The sequence below is a fragment of the Notolabrus celidotus genome, chromosome 8 (genome assembly GCF_009762535.1).
Source record: "Notolabrus celidotus isolate fNotCel1 chromosome 8, fNotCel1.pri, whole genome shotgun sequence".
Classification (NCBI taxonomy): Eukaryota; Metazoa; Chordata; class Actinopteri; order Labriformes; family Labridae; genus Notolabrus; species Notolabrus celidotus.
Window position 1 is genome coordinate 33,829,169 of NC_048279.1, and position 25,468 is coordinate 33,854,636.

The window sequence follows — 25,468 nt, forward strand, 5'->3', positions numbered from 1 at the left end:
GGAGTCCCTACCAGGGGCTGATGCCCCCGACAACAGCTCCCGGGTTCACCGGGACACACAAACCCCTCCAAGGTGGCCATTCTTGGAGGATTATTGGATTTCTCTATAAACTTAAAATAAAGACATTTTCTTCCACCCTTCTTGGTGCCAGTGTCTCGTCTCGAGGTGCCAGATTACTGAAACTCCAACACTGAAGCAGCCTGTGAGTCCGAGCCATATGTTAGGGTGTGAAACAAAACAAAGAAGACAACATAACTTGCACATTTGGGTCAGAGCAAAGAAAGCAAAGGAAGGGTGTGAGTGTGAACTCCTAATCTGCTGTAAGTCTCAGTCATCACAGGAGAACTCTTCACTCATTGTGGGTGATTCTGCAGCGATCCGAGGATTTGACAGAGAGGGTGTAAATGCTGAGAGAAGTCATGACCTCTGCTTTCAGTTTGAGTTGCGTCATCTCTCCTCAGCAGGAAGACCTGATCAGAGCTCTGACCACACCACCAAAGTCGAGCTCTGTCTTTATGTGAGGTCCCACATGTCTACCTCAGCAAACAGGAACCTGACCAACCCTGCTATTACAGCTAACGTGGTTCCACATTTAGCCCTCTGACTGATCGTCACTCCTTCCATCTCTGACTCGTCTTCCACATTACTCACTGACAGACTCACCCTCTTCTCTCATCTGCAACTCAAAAACACAACAAACACACTAACTGCATGCACTGATGCAGCTCCAGTAAGTCTGTTTGTGCATCTGAAGGACGTGTTAAGAAACTGCTGAGCAACTTGGTGGAAAGGTAAGAGCGTGACCCAAGGATGTGAGAGTCTAGTTTCTGTTCAAATCCACAATCCACAGTTAGACTAGTCTTTTTTGTGATACAGTACAGAGTAGTTTTTCCTCATGGGAAGGGAGGGCGTGCTCCAGGTTAAAGGTTTCCCCTCACACTGTACAGAATATGATTAACGCCTGAAGTCTATTGTCCCAGTCACACACCTTCAGTTGACGTCAGGTGAGTGTAGGTCAGCTGATAGAAGAATCCCGTCTTGCAGCATTCCTGTGACATGTTCATCTAATGAATCAGATTAGCTGCTGCCTTCTTGCGTCCCTCCTTCCCGGTTCATTGAGTCTGGCTGTGATGAATCCCCTCATTGTGTTAAAGAGTCTTGGTTGCATTTTATTTTCGAGTGTCCAGAGCTCACAGCCGCAGACTGAGACAGCTGTGTGGGTTTGTGGGTTTTAGAGGTAGAACGTTTTACTGGAAATGATAAATAGATACTTGCTCAACTCAACTCAACTCATTTTTATTCATATAGCACCTTTCATATATTCAAGCATGGAGCCCAAAGTGAAAAAGAAGAGGGACAGAAAACAACTGCAAAATGTAAAATGATACAAGGATAAAACAAGATAGAGGAAAGCGATATTAAATACTTAAAAAAAAAAAGGTACAATAAAATCAGAAAAATAAAATAATTACAATAAAATCAGAAAAATACAATAATTACAATAAAATCAGAAAAATAAAATAATTACAATAAAATCAGAAAAATAAAATAATTAAAATAAAATCAGAAAAATACAATAATTACAATAAAATCAGAAAAATACAATAATTACAATAAAATCAGAAAAATTAAATAATTACAATAAAATCAGACAATAAAATGGATAAAATAAAATCAGAAAAATAAAATATAATCATTTAAATAAAATCAATACAATGATATCAGATAAATAAAGTAAAATAATTACAATAAAAGCAATAAAATAAAATCAGAAAAATGAAATGAAATCATTAAAATAAAATCAATAAATAAAATCAGTGTGTAATATAATAACGTGCTTTAGGGTTAAAAGTTTAAAGTCATCCATCCAGTGTCAAGGGTTAGAGTTTATGTTGCAAGCCCAAGTGGTTCAGGTTAGGGCAAGATGTTGGGCAAGTTGATAGGTTGTAAGCAGTCCCAAAGGTTAGGGTTAGAGAGGAAGACCCCTGACCAATACCAAGGGTTAGGTTTAGGCATCCAACCCAAGTGGTTAGGGTAAGGGTCAGGTGAGGGGATATACTGCTAAATGGCCCAAAGGTTAGGGTTAGGGTCAAAGTCCACTGACAAAAAACAATCAGAAAAAAATCATTACAGTAAAATTAATAACATAAAATCAGAAAAATACCAGAAAAGTTAAATAAAGTAAAAATAAGATAACACGTATAAGATCAGATGTTTCTGTTATATGACCTCATTAACTATCCTTTTAGCAAGATCACTGTGTGAACAGTTTATACTGATATTATCATGTCATTCAAAACACTGTTCTGCCTTATGGCAACTAACAAACCTGTAGCCTCTGTTTTCTTAACACAGCCTCTTACTGCTAAAAGCACAGCTGTTAACACTTGGCGCTTGTTGCACCACGTGAAATTCCCCTCTCTGTGTTGTGACAGGTGCATCTTATAAACCCAAAACACAATATTTGAGCTCCTCCAGATTTGATGATATGAATGATGTATGCTGTAGTCTCCTATAATTCAGTGTCTGCTTAACTTGTATTTGAATCCTTTGTGCTCACGAGTTGCTGCTTTGTGAACATGCACCTTTTCCAACAGTGTGTAAAACATAACAAATAAATAAATGCATTACTTCCGACTGAAGGAATCCAAAGTAGAGAGGCATAAATCTCTTTTTTGTCTCCTTCCACCAGAAAATCCAGACAATCCCTCTGCGATTGGAAGAGGATGGGGCGTCCCGCTATGCTTTTGTTTCCTGTGAGAGGAAAACTTCAATCACTTCAGAGCTGCGTCTTCATTGGTCCGCTCCGAGTTTCATGAGCCCTCTCCTGAAGTCGTCTGATTGGTCCTTCATTGCAGTGTGAAGACTTTTCCAGCCAATCGTTATCCGCCTGGGTGAGTGCCGCTTCCCCTTCCCACCAGCTGCTGCAGTCAATCAGCTCATTCAGCAGCATGAGTGTGTGTGTTTGCGGCCACCCTTTCCTCCCCCTCCCTTCTCTTTCCCTCCACGAAACAGCCAGCCCACCCTCCTTTCCACTCCCATCCCCCCTTTTCCCCTCGCACACTCATGCACTGTTATTCTCCTCACACACTCACACACTCCTTCCACATGAGGCCCAGCAGCAGCCTGATGTGTGTGAGTCACCGGAGAAAGTTACACTAGTGCGTTTATGTGTGTGTGTTTGCAGTGCTGCAGCGTCTCCTCTGCAGCAGATTTCTGCCTCAGTCAGGACACAGAGAGAGAGAGAGAGAGAGAGAGAGAGAGGGGAGATCGAGGTTCACTGCAGCTGAATCAGGGATTCTGCACAAGGTAATCACTGCTTGATATCATGTTAATGTTTTTAAAGATACTCTGTCACTAACACTCTGCTGTGGTCGGATTAAGGTAGATCTTTGTGTGGTTTTGGGTCAGATTGTAAGCAGCACTTGTTCCAGCCTGTGTCACCTCTGATTCACTTGTTTTGGGATTTTAAGAAAGTTTTTGCGTCAGATTTTACTCAAATTGAGTGACATGCCAGAGGTAAGTGTGAAGTAATTGATATTATGTAACACCAAATTATTACTATCATCAGTACCTTACTTTTAAAACCATAAACAAGTTTTTCTGCGCTTTCTTTTTGCAAACACAACAACTTTTTCTTGACAAAATGTATAAAAAAACACCACATTTAGATATACATACACTTATTTGACCATAAGCAAACTTAACGCCATCAAGGCTCTTTTTAAATCATTGTGTGGGATATAATTTCATTAGTATTTTAAAAGAGTATCATGGTTTGAAGCCCATCACTCGCTTTAGATCACTAATCCTGAACTTTGGTCCACCATATGCTGCTTAAGCCTCAAACCCCCTTTTGATGAGGGGAAGAGATAAATCTGGGAGATGGGATTACAGCCTCTATTAGCTATTTTCATGGACTTGTATAACAGCTGGTTGTGCCTTATTACCATCTTTTTATGTCCAACCACTTTAAAGTTTAAAGTGCAGTTGACCTGAAATAAGTCACACTTGTGTTGATTATTTAAAGTCACAGCTCGATCATTCAGTCTCTAAAATGTCAAAAACTTCATAACAATGCTCATGATATCATTCCAGAGCACTGTCAACAAGGCTTTACATTACATCTATGTCCAAAAAAAATCTTTGTTTACAATAATGATTTAAAAAATCAGCACTTATTTTTATTTTGAAGCTTAAACTAGCTCTGATTTAACCAAAATAACACACAGATTTTCACTGTGTTTGACAATTATTATTACATGGATTACAACTGCTTAGAAGTAATAATAATAATAATTTTATTTGTGGAGGACTTTTCAAAAAACAAGTTACAAAGTGCTTCACATGGGCAGCAAAATAAAACAGGCAGTTCATAAAATCACACAAGTCAAGATAAAGAAATACAACATTTTAAAAGACATCAAATTCCCTTAAAAGAACTCTAAAGGAATACAATTATTTTAAAATATATTTCTTAAGATGGTTAAAATGAAATCAAATGAAATCAAATCAGGAAAGGCTCTTTGATAAAGTATGTTTTAAGAAGGGACTTTAAAGAGCTCACTGACTCAGCAGACCTGATCTCCTCGGGCAGATCGTTCCACTGCAAATGTCCCGTCCCCTTTCCTTTTCATTTTTGTATTTGGAATGTACGATAAACCTCTGCCCGAGGATCTCAATGCATGCGTCAGCTCCTAAGGTACTAAAAGGTCTGCTATATTGCTCGGAGTAAGGACATGTAGAGCTTTAAAAGTAATCAGTAAAATCTTAAAATCAAATCTAAAACACACAGGGAGCCGGTGCAAGGAAGCTAAAAGTGGAGAGATATGGTCATATTTTTTGGTTCTGGTTAAAACCCTGGCAGCTGAGTTTGGACAGTTTGTAGTTGTGGTAGTTGCAGCTGCAGCTTTAACACACTGTTTAATAATTATATAATAATAGTTTTGTGTTTGTGTATGAGATGCAAGTGAATCATTATGATCTCAAGATGCAAATGTTTTGTGCAGTAGATGCAACAACTGTAAAGTGATAAGCTGCTTTTTTTTAAGGGGATGGTTTCTATGACGGTGTTAAGATCCTAATCAGACTATAAGAGCTGCAGATTAAAACTTAAGTGCTTTGTAGTCACTGAAATCTGTCTGTAAAGCAGTGAAATTTGAACACCCAACCCTTCAGATACAGGAGGTTTAGACAAACTGTTGCTGGTGTTGTCATGAATAACTCCTCACATGAGATGTCATGATATCATTTGTTAAGTGAGTCAGAAATAAACTGTCATTAGAGTCCGGGCTTTAAAGCCTCTGACGGCTGTTTGGCTGATTCATGTAAAAGCTAATTGTCACAGCAGTGGTGGTGTTAGTCGCTCTGTGAGCAGCTTGGCAGCCTCCCGGTGGGCCCACACGTGGTGATCCGGCTCAGAGGATCCATGACAATACACCCCCCTCACTACATGTTGGTGTGAAGTAAACAATAAAAACAAAGCCCACATCATCCGTGGGCTCTGCTGCTGACTGCTGGTGCATCCATCTTTGTGTGATTCCACTTCACTTCTTAGTGATACAGCTCAAATCAGAAGCAGGAAAGTTCAAATATGTGCTGAGAAATTTAAGGAATGCTGTTTCGGAAGATGTGACTGGCACCAGATGTTTGGAAACCCTTATCTTGAACTCTTTCTTTTGCAATCTGTGAGTAGGAAACGTGTTTCTTTATGCTGAAACGGTTGTTTACTCACAGTCCTCCAAAAATATAACAGGTCTCATGCTCCTGCATCCAGTTTTAGTCCGTCTTAGTCATGTAAATGTGTCACTTCTGACTTCTTTCAGCAGCACAGCAGGCGTGACAGAGGAGGAGGGCTTAAAGCGTTAACATGTGGGCTTCATGGAATGACGGTTAAAGAGATAACCCATGACACAAGGATGTCATTGAATCCTATATGTCATCATTTATTCTAAGGAACACAGATAAATCCTACTGCCTGGCCTGCTAAAGCTCTTCAATACATTAAAGAAATACACGACAGATGTTAGCATGGTTTGCAACAACTTTTAACTATTAGTAATCCTCTTAAAGCAACTTTTTTTTACTGTCAATTCTTTGGATACATGTATTAAAAGAAAGCTAATAATAACAGTGTAGGAACCACAACATTGCAGGGAACATAATGTGAGTAAATGGACTAAATTAAATAAAACCCTCTCCTCTACAAGCTGAGTTGTAAGGTTCTTGCAGTCAAAAATAAACCTTTACTAGATATATAGTTTGTGTTTATAACACCTGAACATGAGATAAAGGTGTGTATGACAATACTTTACATGTTCAAACATTTAAAATCGCTTATTAAATCCCTTTTAATCAAGAGGTTTTTATTCTTTTTAAAGCATTATCACTGGCAGGATTTTATAATTTGATTTTATATTTCTGATTTTTGATTGTTTTAAAGGTACAGTGTGTAGAAATGGAACTATTTAGCTATATCTAGCAGTCAGATTCTAAATTGACACATTGGCTCCCTTGCTCACCCCTCTCATAGTAGAGGCTACAGTGGCCTTTGAGGACAAGAAGCTCCTAGGATTAATGATATAACCCTCCATTAGTCAAGTTTTTACCATAAAAAATGACTATCAACCACTCTCTTCAGAATCAGAATCAGCTTTATTCGCCAAGTATGCTTGAACACACAAGGAATTTGACTTCAGTAAACTGTGCTCTCTTTGTACAAGGCAGAATAGGAATAAGAATAAGAACTACAATAAAAAATAAAATAAAAATATAATAACAATAACCTTAGCTATAAATACAAAGAAACAACAAATAGGCATGACTAATATGTACAGGCTAAAATAATATGATAAAGTGCAGTGGTGAGTAGCAGAGGTAGTTTTTACATTAAAGAAATAGAAGTTAAATAGTACAAAAAATAGAAATATGGAATTCTGCTTTGAGAATTGTTGCATTGTGTATCTACATGTATATTTACAGAGAGTATTGATCCAACAGGTATGACACTGTTATGGTTTAGTGTTCATCAGAGTGACAGCCTGGGGGAAGAAACTGTTCTTATGGCGGGTTGTTTTGGCGCACAGTGATCTGTAGCGCCTGCCGGAGGGGAGGAGTTTAAAGAATTTGTGTCCAGGGTGTGAGGGGTCAGCAGTGATGCTACCTGCCCGTTTCCTGGCCCGGGACCGGTACAAGTCCTGGATGGGGGGCAGGTCGACACCGATGATTTTTTCTGCAGTCGTTATAGTCCGTTGCAGTCTGTGTTTGTCTAGTTTGGTTGCAGAGCCAAACCAGACAGTGATGGAGGTACACAGAACAGACTGGATGATGGAGGTGTAGAAGATGATCAGCAGCTCCTGGGGCAGGTTGAACTTCCTGAGCTGACGCAGGAAGTACATCCTCTGCTGGGCCTTTTTCTCTTCTTCTCTGTCTTCCAACTAATGCATTTTTTGCATGGCAACTCCCTTAAAACACTAAAGTGTACGTTTCCTAGTTTGTCCATTCTGTGCTACTAAGAAATGGATGGTGCATGCAAGGGGACCCACTCCCATGTAGATATAGAAAGCTAATTCTAAGTTAACAAAAATAACATTATTTTTTATATTCAGGTGATTATACACTAATACACACTGACAAATATTATGTTCTATGTTTACCAATGGTCTGCCAAAATGCTTGAAGCATACTACACACTGCTCCTTTAATCTTGTATATTTCGTTGTTTCCAACATTTTTTTATTTCCATTTATTTATCTTCCTCACATTTCTCTTTTATTGTCTTTTAGTTTCTTTCTTATTTAAACAGTGCTACATAAATAAAGGTTATTATTATCATTATTTATTATTGTAGTTATTATTATTAATAACTTATTTTACTCCAGATGAGAAGCCATGTTTGTTTCCAGTTAAGCCTTTGACTTACCTCAAGTGTTCTCAGGGTAAAGCTGGCCGGTTTGGCTCTTGAGTATTTTCCTCTGGTCCTTTTGAAGGTACAGATAAATATTTAAGTTAAAACACCAATTAAGTGACTTGAATATGTTTTTTCTTACCTATTTTTAAAAATCCTAAATGCCATTCCTCATCATCAGTGTGATCTTTCTGTTGCACAGCGGATTGAGGAAATGTTACAATCTGCACTGGATGCCATTAACGCTGATGCCTTGTAAGATCAGTTAAGATGGTTTCTGCTGTTTAAATGAAAAGTTGAGGAGTTATCCCCACTTTTCAAACTCAACTCTGTGTATTAAAGGCTTTAAAATCCCAACATAACCTTTTAAATGACCAAAGGGATGTCTGACAGTTAGACCAAGTAGAAGAAAAGTAACCGATTTAACATCATCTTCTTTTTCTAAATCCTGTGTCTCTTCAACAGTGATCTCCAACATGGAGGTACCCAGAAGGCCTCAGCCCTCCTCCTTCACTCTGCCTCTACCTAAACCTGCTCTGTCATCGCTCGGAGCCGCCGAGAAGGTCACCAGGAAGGATTCGATGACGGAGCAGAGGGACCGAACCACAGAGAAGGACCCGTATGGAGAAGAGACGTTAAGCTCAGAGGAGGAGTCAAATGTGTCGCTATGTTCGGAGAGCTCAGAACTTTTAAACACTAACACTGCAGGAGCTACACTTTCCTCTCAGGATAGTTTCTCTGAGGCGAGCTCGATATCGGAGGAGAGGCTGGCAGAGGAGGCCAGGAAGAAGACAGAAGAGGATGAAGCAGCATCGAAAGAGAGGGCGGCACAGAGGCAGCTGCTGGCTATAGAGGAGCTGGTGATGTCTGAAAGGAATTACCTGAGACTGCTTCAAGTCAGCACTGTGACCATCAGGAGCAACCTGCAGAAACTTCAGGTAGGGGAGGAGTGTGTGCAGCATTTACGTATAGAAGCTCACCTTCAATCACTGTCTACTGTCTGCAACAACAAGAAGAACATAAACACACAACTGCAAGATCCATCCTTTAATTGTTGCAGCTTGACTTCTGTGTTTTCATTTTTAGTCTTGTGTCAACTCTTTTGATCGTGCCCTAAATTAAGACTAATGCGCACAATCACTGCAGCTTCCAGAGGAGCCGTTTTGCAGATGCTGCTCAGCGCTTTATTATTGTTAACTTTTCATTATGTTTGAAGCACGGCTCATTGCTGCCAAATAATCATTTAATATGCAGTAATGAAATGAGGCCTCGTAAAGCAGAATGGAATCAGGTTTAATGGGCAGGGAGGGAGGAGCGTTAAAACGATGACACGAAACTGGGGATGAAGAAGAATTAAATGAAAGTGGAAGAGGAGTGTTGTTATGGAGGGAGGAAGCACAGCAGGAGAAGAGCTGAGGGATGAACAGAGGGGGCGTGGCAGAGAAAGGAAGAGAGAGGAAAAATGTGACTGAATGCTTCCATTGTGGGACAGGAGAAGCTGCGGGTTTGTTTTCGACGGCACTGTGGACATTGTTTAGTCTTCGAGAGCGGCCCACTGTCGTCTCATAGGAGACACAAACGAGAGCGTTCTTCATCAGCTGTGCATGAGTGTGCTTATTGAGAGGGAGCAGACACACACACACACACACACACACACACACACTCACACAGATACATGAAGGAACATTAGATTTAAAAATCAGGACTTTAAACTGTACTGTAAAACAGATCAGTCATGACGCTCATTTTTGAGAGTACAATGCCAATGATTCACAGTCATATTTGTTGTTTCGTCACATCACCACAACATTTTAGCTTCATGTGAACCCTTTTTTATCTACATGTTGTATGTTTATTGTCTTCAAACATCTCTCTAGGGCTGAGCAATTAATTCTAATATCATTTAAACCAAATATGGCAGAGTTCAGGCTCAAATCCCAGGAGATACAGATTATTTTTAGTTTAATTTTTATTTTTTAGTCCATCAGACAGAATTTAAAACTTGGACTTTGATTAAACAACTGGGAAATTAGCCGCTTTGGTACATCCTTAAACTCCTCAACTTGAGATAACACAGCTGGTCGTCCATAACAAGTTATGATCAGTTGTTTTTTCCATATCTGGACTATTTTTTCTGGCCATTTCAGGAAATCAGCACAGATTTCCCCTTTATTTTTTATTATTTTTTAAGTTATATTTTGTGGCATTTTCACCTTCAATATTACAGGACAGCTGAAGAGAGACAGGACATGTGGGGAGTACATAATGGGGCAGTACATGCAGTAAATAAATCATTGCAGTAAGTACATTTTAGCTTCATGTGAACCCTTTTTTATCTACATGTTATAAGTCTATTGTCCTCAAACATTTCTCTAGGGCTGAACAGTTTAATCTAATATCATGAAAACCTAATATGGCAGAGTTCAGGCTCAAATCCCAGGAGATGAGGATTCATTTTTAGTTTAATTTTTATTTTTTAGTCCATCAGACAGAATTTAAAACTTGGACTTTGATTAAACAACTGGGAAATTAGCCGCTTTGGTACATCCTTAAACTCCTCAACTTGAGATAACACAGCTGGTCGTCCATAACAAGTTATGATAAGCAGTTTTTTTCAAGATCTAGACTTTTTTTTTTTGCCATCTCGGGAAATCAGCACAGATTTCCCCTTTATTTTTTATTATTTTTCAAGTTATATTTTATGGCATTTTCACCTTCAATGTTACAGGACAGCTGAAGAGAGACAGGAAATGTGGGGAGTACATAATGGGGCAGTACATGCAGTAAATAAATCATTGCAGTAAGTACATGTTAGCTTCATGTGAACACTTTTTTCTCTACATGTTGTATGTCTATTGTCCTCAAACATTTCTCTAGGGCTGAACAGTTTATTCTAATATCATGAAAGCCATATATGGCAGAGTTCAGGCTCAAATCCCAGGAGATGAGGATTCATTTTTAGTTGAATTTTTATTTTTTAGTCCATCAGACAGAATTTAAAACATGGACTTTGATTAAACAACTGGGAAATTAGCCGCTTTGGTACATCCTTAAACTCCTCAACTTGAGTTAACACAGCTGGTCCTCTATAACAAGTTTTGATCAGTTATTTTTTCCATATCTGGACTTTTTTTTCTGGCCATTTCAGGAAATCAGCACAGATTTCCCCTTTATTTTTTATTATTTTTTAAGTTATATTTTTGGGCATTTTCACCTTCAATGTTACAGGACAGCTGAAGAGAGACAGGAAATGTGGGGAGTACATAATGGGGCAGTACATGTAGTAAATAAATCATTGCAGTAAGTCCATTTTAGCTTCATGTGAACCCTTTTTTATCTACATGTTATAAGCCTATTGTCCTCAAACATTTCTCTAGGGCTGAACAATTTATTCTAATATCATTAAAACCAAATATGGCAGAGTTCAGGCTCAAATCCCAGGAGATGAGGATTCATTTTTAGTTGAATTTTTATTTTTTAGTCCATCAGACAGAATTTAAAACTTGGATTGGGATTAAACAACTGGGAAATTAGCCGCTTTGGTACATCCTTAAACTCCTCAACTTGAGACAACACAGCTGGTCTTCCCATAAGAAGTTATGATCAGTAGTTTTTTCCATATCTGGACTATTTTTTCTGGCCATTTCAGGAAATCAGCACAGATTTCCCTGTTATTTTTTAAGTTATATTTTTGGGCATTTTCACCTTCAATGTTACAGGACAGCTGAAGAGAGACAGGAAATGTGGGGAGTACATAATGGGGCAGTACATGCAGTAAATAGTTGAGGCTGGACGAGGGCTAAAGCCTCTGTATATGGGTCGAGCACTTAGACAGCTAGGCAAGCGGCGCCCCGAGATTTCCCCTTTATGAAGATGAATTTAACTCATTAACTCAAATGACAGATTTTCTCATGACAGCTTTAAGGCCTTTTTTCACAACATGCCATAAACGAAGCCCAAGCCAACACATCATGCTCCCCAGACTTAAGGAAATGTGCTTGTTTCTGCAGATGTCAGCGAAAAATCAGGTTAATCATATTTAATTCTTAAATTTAAGATGAAATGCAAACAAAAACGTTCCCATGATTGCAAAACATGTCATATAATTAACTTTTTAGAAATGCTTTTATGTCATATCATATCAGGATCAAACTCTCTCCAACATGCTGCCTCTGTGTTCAGTGATTTTAGGTGTTTTACAACTAAAAGACATGTGTATGTTATTTAGACATAAATTAAAAGAACAGATAAATGTCTTACCAGGTTATCCTGCAAGAGGAGGAATGTAAAGGAATCATGTTTCAAAAGATCAAGAATCAAGAAAGCTGTATTTCCAAGAAATTTGACTTCATTGATTTAACAACAAGACAGTAAGGACAATAAATAAAGAAACAAAGCACTATTTAAGGACATAAGTAAATAAGTTTTACAGCTCAGAGCCCTGAAGCGCTGGCCGGAGGGCAGCAGGTCAAAGAGGTGGTGACCCGGGTGAGAGGGGTCTGTGAGGATTTTTCCTGCCTTTGTCCTCATTCTGGAGGAGTACAGGTCCTGGAAGGAGGGCAGGGGGGCACTGATGATCCTCTCTGCAGTCCTGACTGTCTGTTGCAGTCTCCTCATGTCTGATTTGGTAGCAGAATCAAACCAGACAGTGAGGGAAGAGCACAGGACAGACTCAGTGACTGCAGAGTAGAACTGTTTCAGCAGCTCCTGTGGCAGGTTGAACTTCTGCAGCTGGAGGAGGAAGTTCAGTCTCTGCAGGGCCTTTTTCACCACAGAGTCTATATGGGTGGATGACAGAGATAGACAACAGAGTTAAAGATAAGCACAAAAACGATCATCAGTAGAGACAAAAATGAAGTAGGAGCCCAAAGGACGGTTATTCCTCAGAGAAACAATTGGAAAAGGAGTTGGTGTGTATTTCCAACTTGGATGCATACCTCAGTATAACCTGTGTGATCTACAGCTCTTCACATACTAAAGCTTCATGTTTTTCTCCCCATCACAGCCTCCCCTCGTCAACCTGGACAGCATGTTCCTCCACATAGAGGATGTGATCAACGTGTCATGTCGTCTCCTCGGCCTGTTGGACCAGAAGCAGATCCAACCTGGAGACCCTCTCTTCCTGCAGACACTCTGTAAGAAATAAATCCTAAGACTCCCATCTTGGTGACTTTGGTGTTTACCTTCCATCATTATCACTAACAGGAAGTGGTGAAAGCTGCTGGTTTTACAGAGAATTCTCTCTGTTTTTTTACAGAGAATTCTCTCTGTAATCGCCTTGATTAGACTTCTTGACAGGAAACCAATAAGTCTTCAAACATCCTGTTTTTCACACATGGTTTTCACTCCTTTTCATATGTGAGAATCTGAACTAGCTGACACTACCACATTCACGTCCAGGTCTGCGTGTTTCATTGCAAACACACGAGTTTATCATGAAGGTTGTGCACCTTTAAAATGTGACCGGGCATGCTTTCTTTATTTTCTTTAAATTAAAAGCATCTTTTAGCTTCTTGAAGTTATTACATCTCACATTTTTGATGCATTTACATACAAAGAAAAGCATTTTACTGAACATGTGCAGTGATGAAGATGATTTATTCTGCTGTCCCAACAGGTGATTCGTTCCTCAGCCTCTCTTCAGACATTGAAACAGCATACAGGGAATATCTGTCAAACTACAGCCACGTCACAGTGGTGGAGAACAGCTTCAAACAGAAGGAGGCACTCTGGAATGAGATCGTCAAAGTCGTCAAGACCTCAGCGTAAGTTTGTTTTGTCTTTCTGTTCGATACAGGAGAAGTAATCCCAGGTTTTGTACCCCTTTGAATAAACGGTGATTCTTATCCTTAATCTCTCCAGGCCTGAAGTAAACGCCACCTCTCTGACTTTCTTCTTGGTGATGCCTGTGCAGCGGATCGCCCGCTACCCTCTCCTCCTGCAGACCATCCAGAAACACACAGAGAAAACTCACCCAGCGTACGCACTACTGGAGCAAACCGCTCACACCTCCATCGCCTTAAACTGTCGCATCAATGAGTACAAGCGCTTCAGAGAAGTTGGTGAGACATCAAGTCAATTTAGTGAGGCGTTCATAACAGAAAATGTAGTGTTACACCCGACTCTGGTATGATCCTTCTCCTTCATGATCCAACTAGAGGAGGAAGTGAATGTTTTTTAAAATGTCTGATAACATAATGAAACCTGACTGAAGTAGGTCTTTCTATAGATCCTGTTTTGCTTCAGTCAGAGGTGACATTTATCTCCTCAAAGCAACACGACTCCAAAGATAAAAACTTGAGATTTTCTCTTCCTGAACACAGGAGTTACTTGTCTGTAGCAGCTTAAAAGCAAACAATGTAAAGTCAGTTTACAGTTTCAATAAGTGTCTCACTCTTAAACATGAAGAGAAATCTCAGCAGGTACATTTCTGTAATGATGTCAGACACCTTTTACATCAATCATGCTTTGTTTTTTCTTGTCAGTTTAAAGAGCCAATATATGGCTGCCAGCTGGCTCAACCTACAAAAGCAGTTCTAAAAAATGTTGTTCCTCATAGTTTGAAAGATCTCCAGATATATGAGAGCCCGGACACAGGTTTCAAAACCCCAGAATTCCCGTCAAAGAGTCTTTTAGTTTTATTTCCCTTTAGCCTGGTAGGTAGAGAAGTGTTTTGAGACTCTATAGAGAAGAGTTGGTTGAAGCATAATGATGCACAGATGTCAATCAGACTTTATTTATGAAGCGCTTTTCATACAATGACATTGTAACATAAAGTGCTGTACATAAAAACAACTTAAAATAGAATAAATTAAGAAAAAGAAAGATATATAAATATCTAAAAAAATAGACATAAAAAGACCCCCCATCCTTATCCCAACCCCAGCCCTGACTCCAAACCCAAACCACAATCCTAAGGTTAATAACACAATATATGCAACAACAATAATAATAATAATAATAATAATAGTAAAAATAAAATAACTAAATAAATGAAAAATAAAAAAGAAGTTGCTGAGCGAACTCGGAAATGCTCTCATGATATCTTAATGAGGAAACACTGGGAGAAACATAAGATGTTAAAAATCCACACAGGAAATTAAACTCACCAAAAAAAAATACATTTCTAAGATAATAAAACACTAAAATATTAAACCATTAAAAGGAAATAAGATGCTCTACATAAAATAAATGAATAAATAAAAAAATAAAAAGTGACTAAAAGTTAAACTAGATATTAAATAATTAAATTAATTTAATTTAATTAAATAAAAAGTGACTAAAAGTTGAACAAGATAATAAATAAATAGAATAAATTCAGTAAAAAGTGACTTTAATTTGAACTAGATGATAAATTAATAAATTAAATTAAATAAAAAGTGACTAAAATTTGAAGTAGATAATAAATAAATTTCAGTCAGACAACTCACGTTTAAATTGTTTATTGTAGCAGCAAATACATATTCATGTTTGGCGCCCAGGCTCCGGCCTCATCACTCCCTGCAGATAAGTTTACATGCAGACATTGAGGAGTGATGAGCAAAAACATACTAAACACCCCCGGAGCCTGCAGGTGGAAGCTGGGGAGGCGATGGGGAAGAAGAAAATATCAGCAATAGGCATGCAGCAGCAGAGGCGTTGACAGGCAGAGAGAGAGATGGGAGATTTTACCCAGTTTAAATAGACCGCCAATTTGAGAGGCAGAGGGCAGGATTGGATGATGGTTATGAGAGTGGGACATGTGACGTGTATGGCATTGCAGCTCGAGTTGTCTGCCTGAACTATCTCGCAGGCGTCGCTCCATAAAGTAAGATGAAATCTTAGTCTTAGCTTGTTCCCCAGACTAACTCTCCTTCTTCCTTTTTTTTTGCAGCTGACAAATACAAGAAGACTGAAACTCTCACCATGAAGGACAAGATCAACCGTCTCAACACCCACAGCATCGCCAAGAAGACGGCCAGGATCAGCCAGCACTTCAAACACGAGGCTGGAATAGCGCCTAAGGTGGGATGAAAGTTAATTAGCACTCTCCTGATGTAGTGTACTTGAGCCAACACTGACTCACTGCAAGCTCTGCTGCAGAGGAAAGCCATAAAAATCAAAGAGGCCTCGTGTTAGGTAAGGGTGAGGTTGGTCAGAGGTAACTCTTAAAGCAGGGGTGTCCAAACTTTGTTCAAACAGGGCCACATATGATGTTGTCAGAATACCTCAGGGCCAGTGACTCCTACTGAGACTTTGGAATCATAAAAGTTAGATATGAAATCTCTATTTAATATCAATTATTTTAAATGTTTCCTCAATAAAACAGTTACTAGGAAGTACCATGTAAAGATTAGCAAACTTTATCTTCTTCTGGAGGAAAATGTTTCTCATTCGGGTCGGGCAATGTGGGAATTGTATCATTATTTTCCTATGGCAGGATCACAATCTGGATTTCATCACACTTCTTTTTCATGTTGTTTTTAAGACTTTTCTGACCATCAGACAACATTTTAAGAACAAAATAATTATTTTCTTGAGTTCTGAACATTATTTTTATGCACCAAATTTGGCCTTTTCTGCACAATTTCATAATTTGGATCTTGTCTTGTGTCCTCTTTTGTGTCTTCTGAACTTTTAGTGTTCATCAAGAACATTTTCACATCATGATAAAAACACTAATTTGAAAACCTGTCAGCTTTAAGAGTTCTTGTGTTTATTCTTTATTGCCATCTTGCAGAATTCCCAGAGCTTTGGCTTTAGACAGGTAGTTCCTTGGGCCGCTATTGGCCCCCGGGCCGTACTTTGGACATGCCTGTCTTAAAGGCTTCTGAAACCTTCCAGTACTCGCTTTACCTCAGCTGCCACGCTGTAGTTAATAATTAATCAGACAACCTGCAGAGAAAATGTATGATATGACCGTTTATTGGCTGCAGTTTGCTTCATTCTGGTGCGCTGAGCTTTTCCAGGTCACAGTTATGAGTCTGATAAGGTTGTTATGGTCTAATCAAAGAGTTTGTCCGAAGCTGCAAGAAGGCCACTGCACTGTGTAGCTTGTTTTCATCAGGCATCAGGAAAATGAAAGTAGAGCACTGAATACTGCAAATATATGTACTGATGCAGTGTACAGGGTTTTTTTGAAACCTTGGAGCTTGACTGATTAGAGAGTGTTGAGACTGGTACAGGTTTTTGAGGGAAAGACACAGTAGATCATTTTAGCAGGAATGTAAGCAGAGCATTTTACTTCTGCACCAGTATGAATATTAAAAAATCTTTATTAAGAGAAATATATTTAAAATGATTATAGAGTATTCAGAGCAGTGTTTTTTGAAAGCATTATTTGTCAACTATCCTCTCTGTTTACCTGTGTGTTTGTTTAGCTGGTGGACGAGGAGTTTGATGCCTTGGAAGGTTTATTTTATGTCGTTGAACATGGCATCCTGGAACTCCTTGAGAACGTGGAGATGTACCTGCACCACCTACAGGTAAGCTGCATTTGCTCAACATTATACTAACTGACACATATTACAGTTAGATTATATTTCACTCTTGATATGATGAAACTTAGCCTTCATAGGATTAAAGGATTCAGTGTGTCAGATATGTGTTGACACATATGACAGTGTAGCTACAACATTCTAGGTCACCATAAGGAGGTTAGAATCACAGACGTGTCTGCAGTTTCTGGTTTGAATAAAGTCCTGGACTGTTTTGGGAGGACATAATAAATATCTTATTATCTGTCTGGAATCGTATTTGTCCTGAAGCAATACATAAGTTCCAGATGTTTCCAATGTTCCTGCTCACTGACAACAATGAAACTGTCAACATGAATGTGTTTCTTTGTTTGTTTTCATGCTGCAAACTTTTGAACTGTTTGTAAACTTCTGAGTGTTTGTAGCTACTCTTGGAAGGATGAGACAGCCCTAGAACCCCTAGTTGATCTCAAAAGACAAATTATAACAGCTGATGACACAATTATTTATTGTACCAGTGCTTCAGCTGTTTAGTTTAGGTGCAGTTTGTGAAATTTGATGTACTAAAATGTCCCACCAAATAATACATGTCATTGATTTCTATGTTTTCAGGTTATTAAGTCTTGTTTTTGAGCCGGCACCTGTCCAACAAATATGGTCTCTTATGGCCTTTTCTTGAAATCTGACTAAGCTGTGATGATAATGTTGAAATTCAGATTTGTAGATTGAATTTTTGGGATCAAGGGAATCTAATTATGTTACTCTGGATCACCAACATCAATGAGTAAAATATCAGTGTCATATGTGAAGCCTAAATCCTACCTTATTTTTCACAAAATCTTCATTTTTGCCTAATACTGTTTAAATTTAACAGAAAATCACAAGTACATGAACCAGCAGGTTTGCTCAGGAACATCTGCAGGTCTCAACTTAAGAGGAAAGGGAGGCCGGGGTGCTGGTGGCCTAGCGGTCCAAGCGCCCCACATACAGAGGCCATAGTCCTTGTCGCAGGGGTGGCCGGCTCGACTCCCGGCCATGTCCATGTCCTGCATGTCCATCCCCACTCTCTACTCCCCACACCTCCTGTCTCTCTTCAGCTGTCCGAAATATAACTTTAGAAAAAAAAAAGAGTAAAAAGAGGCCTTATGGATTCTTAATAATTTCAGATAGCAATAAACATGTCCAAAAAACAAGAATCTTTGACATTCTGGTTACTAACTACAGTACTGTGTTAGAGAAATGGAATAGTTGGGGCACGGCTGAATATTATTCTTGGAACCGGTAAAGAAGTTAGCACACTAAATGTCAGGGTTCCCACGCATCCTGGAAAAACTGGAAAACCTTGAAAAACAGTTGACCAGTTTTCCAGTACTGGAAAACACCTGGAAAATAGGAGAAAAAGTCAAATGTCCTGGAAAATCACAGATTGTGCTGGAAAATGATTCCAACATGACTGTGTGCGATCTAAGAAGGTTAAAAAAACACATCCCCATTCAACATTTGTGGCCATTTCTGTCATTCAGATCTATTTAGGTCAATTTATGCACTGATCCTCTGATTATTATTATTATATATTTATTTCAGTAAGGCAGCTTCCAGAGTCCTTTGCTGGCTCTTTTGTTTTTTACTTAGCTAATTTTATATTTTTTGAGAAAAGAGAAAGCTGAGATGAGAGTTGCCCATCATTAAAGTGTTGTACATCTGCGGTTGCATTATTCTATAATCAATTTGCCATCATTTTTAAGCATGTAAGATATGATTTCATGGATAGCCATAGACTACATATCTTCAATGTAGACTTCCACTGAGAGGAACATATTAGACTATTTAGGAACTAAATTAGGAACTACATTTAGACTGTCATACCAACTTGATCATCACTGAAAATGTCCTTGAAATGTCCTGGAAAATGATCTCTGGAAAAGAGTGGGAACCCTGAATGTCCTTTCACAATCTGGGCAAGGTATTGTACAAACCAGAGCCTCCCTCAGTGTTTGTACACTACTTTGCCCAGATTAAAAGGTTGTGAAAGGACATTTAGTGTGCTAACATATTGACCAGTTCCACAGTCCTTTCGTAGTCGGGCACCTTAGAAAGTTTTTCAGAGTTCTCCTTTTTTGCCCTGTTGGATATTTATTCCTGCACATGTTTATGAGTCACACTGTGTAAACTCAGAGACTCCAGAAGTCAAACACATGAGTTCCTATATGTACATTTCCACTCTGCAATTATCCTCTGTCAAAGTTTTTCCTCTCTCTGTTCCCGACCACCAAAGTTCAGCTCTGTATCCTCCATGTTTTAGAATCTCCTACGCTTTCAGGGCCAGTCATTTTCTCCACACCAGGAGAGTTGTCCTCTTGCTCAGATAGTTCAGCTTTTCTTGCGTCTAAAAATTCAGGGAGAAATTCAGAGTTCTGAAAATGGTTTGTAAGCTCTTCCCATTTCTGTCCCTACAGAGGTTCCTGGCCTGCAAAACAGAGGAGTTTGACTTTGACATGGATGGAGAGAAGGCACCTATTTGCTACAAGGAGATCACTACAGCTCTCCGGCAGTGGATTCTTCCTACGTTTGTGAGTCTGCTCGTCATTTTTCATCCTGAAGTACTCAAATTCTCCAAAATAAAGCAGCAGAAAAACAAACAAAGAGGGCAAAAGCATTCTCATGTATCATAAGTAAACACACTTCTCTAGCAGAATGAACCCTGCCAGAATAACATGATTGATGCATAAACAACCACTGTGGCCTTGGTGTAATGATAAGCTTAATCCCTGCTCCCATAAAGGAGAGGAGGTTAAAGACGTTGATCCACAAGCCGCTGTGTGCGCTCCGGGACCTCCTGGTGGGTCCGAGGAACCTGATCAGGAAACGGCTGGACAAGCTGCTGGACTATGAAGTGATCTGTGAGAAGTCCAATCTGAGCTATGAGGAGCAGGCCGTGGCCAACACATACAGGTAGAGACAAACCTCTGAATGTAATCACAGGATAGATGTATGTCTTCTACTTATTCTCTCATCAGTCTGAAAACTTCACAGTTCTTTGAGCGTGTTTTTCTGTTTATTTTTTTTACCCTTGACCCTTCAGGTAGGCTTAGTGTGCTGAACTGTTTACTGCTGTTGACTGTTTTCAAATATTGACTCTCAACTTTACTCCACTAACAGATTCTGGTGTGTCTGAGTCAGTGTCAGGCCAGACTGTGTGTCTAATTTGAAAGAAGCCTTCTTTAAATGTCCCCTCTTTGTTGTTTGTCACAGGATCAGAACGTTATAAAGCCGACATGTGTGCAGAAATGTTCTAACTCTCTCTTCATCCATCCTGTAAATCTCTCCTCTCCTCACAGGACGATGAACACGCTGCTCCTCAATGAGCTCCCTCAGTTCAACAGTCTGGCTCTGCAGATGATCTGGAGCATGCTGGGGACGTTCAGCTGTCTGCACAGAGACCTCGCCTCAGACATGGAGCAACTGTTCCAGAGCTTTGCACAGCAGGTATTGTCATATGAGCAATGCACTCACTCACTGAACATGTTAGAATAAAGCAGCAAAAAATACAATCATGCAAAGTCTGCAGGATTTTAAGTTTTTAGTAGTGCAATACTTTCTTATGACTCAAACATTTAATCTAGATTATCTCTCTCTTTTTAGCTCCCTCAGAGCTCTCTCAACCCCAAAGCATTCTGGGAGTGGGCTGAGTCTGCAGTGCTGGAAGGTGCGAGGAGGCTGGAGACTTTGTGTCAGAATGTACAGGACACGTTAAATGCCCCCATCGACCAGGTTGGTGCAGATGAGACTGAGATAGTTGTTGTGTCACTGTTTGTTTTTGGGGCATGTTGACCTGGAGCCTTTTAACTTCTGTGTTTGCTCACTTTATTAACCCCCAAAACAAGTCCTGATGGTTAGATTGCACTTGTCTTTTACATGTACCATAAAAAGACCAAGAGGCAACCTCTGGTCTAAAAATATGAGTCCAATGCAGAAGTGCTAAAAACTGCAGTTCATCAAGGATCTGCTTGAGGCTGCCTCTGGAAGTACTGGAAACCACATGCACACAAATTCAAAAAAGCCGATCTTTACAGCAGAAATAAACATGTTTACAGCCTGGTTCAAAAGACGAGTGTAGTCTGGATAGCTCATTTCTCGATCGGCACACACTGTACGGGGCGGGGGTGACATTTTTTTATAATGTGGCAGTTTTGAAGATATTGAGATTACGAGTCTTCCAATGAGAGGCACAGCTGACTTGATTGACAGCCGGGAACACTGTAGCTGTTGGCGAGGAGGCTCAAAGCCCGCCTCTTTACGTCACCATTGCTTGACAGCAGCAATATGACTCCCCTCCCGCCGAAGATTGGCCTCAAAACAGCGCTTCTGGGGGACGTCACGGATACTACGTCACAGATTATTTATACAGTCTATGATAAAGACATATAAAAGCCTCACTTCTAGCCTTACATGTCACACTGAAAGTATTCCTTTGACATGGCTTTGAAATAGGTTTTTAAAGTTCTTAAAGTAATCACATTTATTCCACAAACCTTCTGTTCAAACTAATCTATCAGTCAGTCATTAAGAATAAAATGTCTCAGCAGCTGTAGATAGATAGATTGATGTGAAAATGTATTAAGACAATCATAGTTCCCTGAGAATAAATCTTAATAACTTGTTAAAACAAAGCTAACTTTAATTAAATGTTCTTGCTCGGGGATGGTATCAGGAATCCATCCATGAATGATTGACAACTGGTTTTGCCCTCTAAATTATTTTCCCTTTCGGTTCATGTAGTAATTAATCCAAACAAACATTTCTTTATCATGCGTCCCTCCTGCATGCCTTTCGACCTGTCACATACCTTAAACTGGGGCACTTTCCTTAAACCTGCTCAGCAGCTTGAATTAAAAACCCACAGAGAGAGAGAGAACAGGTTTGCACAGTGAAGTCACGTTTCGTCACGGTAATAATCAAAGGTAAGATAACAGCTTCCCACAAGTGATAAGTTCCTCTAACATGAAGAAGACTTTGCTGAGTCATGATTGTGATTCCTATCAGCTGCTTCATGTCATTCATGCGTTGTTAGAAATCAGTCATGGATGTGAAGACTCTGAATGTGCCTTTTCTGGTCCCACATATTCCCAGACAAGAAACTTTTATTGTTATCTGTAAACTATTAATATTGCGTTCTTGAAATGTTGAACTTCAGGACTCACATGGAAGATTTTCTACCAGGAAGATTATTTCAAACAGCCTTTTATGGATATGAATAAATCTGTGTCACAACAGAGACTGTTGACCTTTCTCAGCCCTAATTAAGATGACATTTTCTTATATTTCACTCTTCTTCTTTTCCCATTCAGCCTCTGAGTCCATCTTCTCAGCACCGTCTGAAGCAGCTGACTGATAAGCACGGCTCTGGAAAGATCTACCAGGTGGTTGGGACTGTGGTAGGTAGCAGGGACCTTGACCTGAATCTGGCCAAAGGGGAGCTGGTGGCCATCATCAGTCAGGCAGACACCCGCGGAGACAAGAAGAGATGGCTCATTGATGCAGGAGGTGAGAATCTTTAAAATCAGATGCTGTGTTTAAAGACTGTCTCTTATTTATGTCTGAGCTATAAATAGATGTTATGTTGACAGAAGCCTACAGATTACGCCATAGCAAATATTCTGATCCCAGAGCTGCTTCACATAAATGCAGCTCTTTGGCACCACCTTTTGGATGTTTGGTGTTGGTGCAATCACCACCAGGTAAACAAGTTATTTAAGGCAGGGGTTCCCAAACTTTTCAGCCAAAATAAAGGTGCCAAAGACTATTGACCTCCTCTGTGATTAAATGTTGCTTCATTTAGCTGCTCTTCAGGAAATTAGCCTACCAACATGCACATGTGGCTGTTTCCTGTGCTGTTATGAATTAACCTGTTGCTACTGATATATTTGTTCATTCATTATCTAACCCTAACCTCAGGAGTCATCTGGCAACAAAGACAGACAACAAATTGAGGATTTTTTATTTTTTTTGCAAGGTTTCATTTCAAATTTAACTACTTTTTGTTGATATTTTTCAATAATGGGTAAAATATGCAATTTTAAATTACCTAAAAAAAAAAATTAAGAATTGGAAGACATCTTGCAACCCCCAAGGGTGTCTAGACCCCCACTTTGGGAACCCCTGGTTTAAGAAATGTTACTCAGGTACTTAATGAACGAGTTTGGTACAATAATCTGAAAAGGATGTGTCTTAGAATTCTTTAAAGTGTGATTTTAGTTACGATTATCAGTGTGCAAACAAAGTGTGACTTCATTTCTTCAGTGTTCTGTTTACATTTTGAAGCTTTCTTTACACTAGGTAGTGATAGAAATGTGGTTTTGGATAAAGGGTACGTCTCCTCATGTAACTTATCATTAGAAATTATAATAAATAGTATGTCTGTGAAGGCTCTCAGTCATCCAGGTCATGGTAATTCAAAGTTTAATCTGAAAAGGCAAAGTTCTAACAGTCCAGTTGCATTTTTGGATCAAGCCTGGAAAAATAAATAATAGTACCATACATTTTATCCTTTGAAAATCATATTTTAAACAAGAATGTCCAAAATCCACATATTCCACCTTCTTAAAAATGATTTTCAATGTTTATTTTATGTTTTATTTTATGTCAACATCTCTTTCTCTGCCCACATTTCACTCTTTCATGCTTTGACTAAACAGTACATTTTTTCTTTACTAAATCTGTTGGACAATCTTTGTTAAAAATAACAGTAACTTGATGCCATAGTATTTGATTACATGACTAAGCTGTCCAGTTCTGACCATAGACTGTAAAAAATATGGACGTAGTATCCGTGACGTCACCCATTTGTTTCTGAAGAGCTGTTTTGAGACCAATCGGCTGCGGCAGCCATATTGCTTCTGTCGAGCCAGTGTGACGTAAAGAGGCGGGCTTTGAGCCTCCTAGCCAACAGCTGCAGTGTTCCCACAGGCAGCTGTGCCTCTCATTGGAAGACTAGTAATCTCAATATCTTCGAAATTGCCGAATTAGAATAAAATTCACCCCCCTCACAGTGAGAGGACGTCGAGAAATTAGCTATTCAGACTACACTCATCTTTTGTACCAGGCTGTAAACATGTTTATTAATGCTGCAAAGATCGTCTTTTCCCCATCCATGTGTATGTGACTTCCGGTACTTCCGAAGTCAGCCTCAAGCGGATCCTCGATGAACTGCAGCTTTTAACACTTCTGCATTGACTCATATTTTTAGACCGGAGGTTGCCGCTTGGCTTTGACACATATTCCTTCTTTTACTATTTATTCTCCATGCAGGCAGACGAGGCTACGCTCCATCCTCGAAGCTGATTCGATACCACCAGCCGACAGATGACCCGCCTCCTTCTCCACACCTGGCCTTACCTGAAAGCCTCGCAGGAATCAGGAGACACTCGTACACTCCAGAGGGCCGCCCACTGACCGTCATGAGCCAGCCCTGCTTCCAGGTGATTGTCTTTCTTGCGTACTGTAGACTTATTACTCACTACACTGGTGCATGAATCAGCATATTAATCAGCATCAATCACAACAAAACATCAACAGCAGAGCAGAGGCATTGAAAGCCAACTGGAACACAGTGTGCAGCTGCATGAGACACTTACTGTCCCAACCAGCAGGTGGTGCTAGTATGAGTTTGTCTTATAAGAAGGAGACCTGTCATTGTACAGCAGACTTTTCTGTCCATTCATGCACCACTCTACCTCACCAAACCAGACCTTTTGAAATACAGCTCCTCAGACGCTCTTATCAATGATGCTCCACATGAAAGTTTCCAAACAGCTCTGCAAGTTGTCACTCCTTAGTGTTGCTTCGTAAAGAGATAAGGACTAGCTGGTTGTCGTTTCCTCCACTTTCACTTTGTAGACTGATAAGCTTAGCTGAAGAGCGAGTCAGATTGATTTCTATCACCAGTGGGCTGAGTCTCTGCTTCGACGTGCTGAGTCAGCTGGCATTTCACAGACAGGGGGCCGAATAGTGCCGACTGTGAGGAAGACGCTGAAGGATCTTAAACTAAAGTTGCTCAGAGATGGTGGACAGCTGATCATGTCAGGGATCGTGAGATTCTTTAAATGTA

The 25,468-nt window shown here is 39.6% G+C and overlaps 1 protein-coding gene across 1 annotated transcript in view; it reads left to right on the top strand.

The window, feature by feature from the left end:
* The window catches only part of arhgef37 (Rho guanine nucleotide exchange factor (GEF) 37), a 35,144-nt gene that overhangs the window by 4,255 nt on the left and 5,421 nt on the right, over positions 1–25,468 (top strand). Inside the window, exons 3-16 of the mRNA XM_034689244.1 lie at positions 2,693–2,894; positions 3,188–3,309; positions 8,372–8,844; positions 12,912–13,041; positions 13,524–13,671; positions 13,769–13,968; positions 15,780–15,910; positions 17,266–17,370; positions 19,818–19,931; positions 20,144–20,313; positions 20,700–20,847; positions 21,004–21,132; positions 22,710–22,905; positions 24,670–24,839. Coding sequence (XP_034545135.1) covers positions 8,383–8,844; positions 12,912–13,041; positions 13,524–13,671; positions 13,769–13,968; positions 15,780–15,910; positions 17,266–17,370; positions 19,818–19,931; positions 20,144–20,313; positions 20,700–20,847; positions 21,004–21,132; positions 22,710–22,905; positions 24,670–24,839 — 2,103 coding nt within the window. The 5' untranslated portion in view covers positions 2,693–2,894; positions 3,188–3,309; positions 8,372–8,382. The remainder of the gene's footprint in view (positions 1–2,692; positions 2,895–3,187; positions 3,310–8,371; positions 8,845–12,911; positions 13,042–13,523; positions 13,672–13,768; positions 13,969–15,779; positions 15,911–17,265; positions 17,371–19,817; positions 19,932–20,143; positions 20,314–20,699; positions 20,848–21,003; positions 21,133–22,709; positions 22,906–24,669; positions 24,840–25,468) is intronic.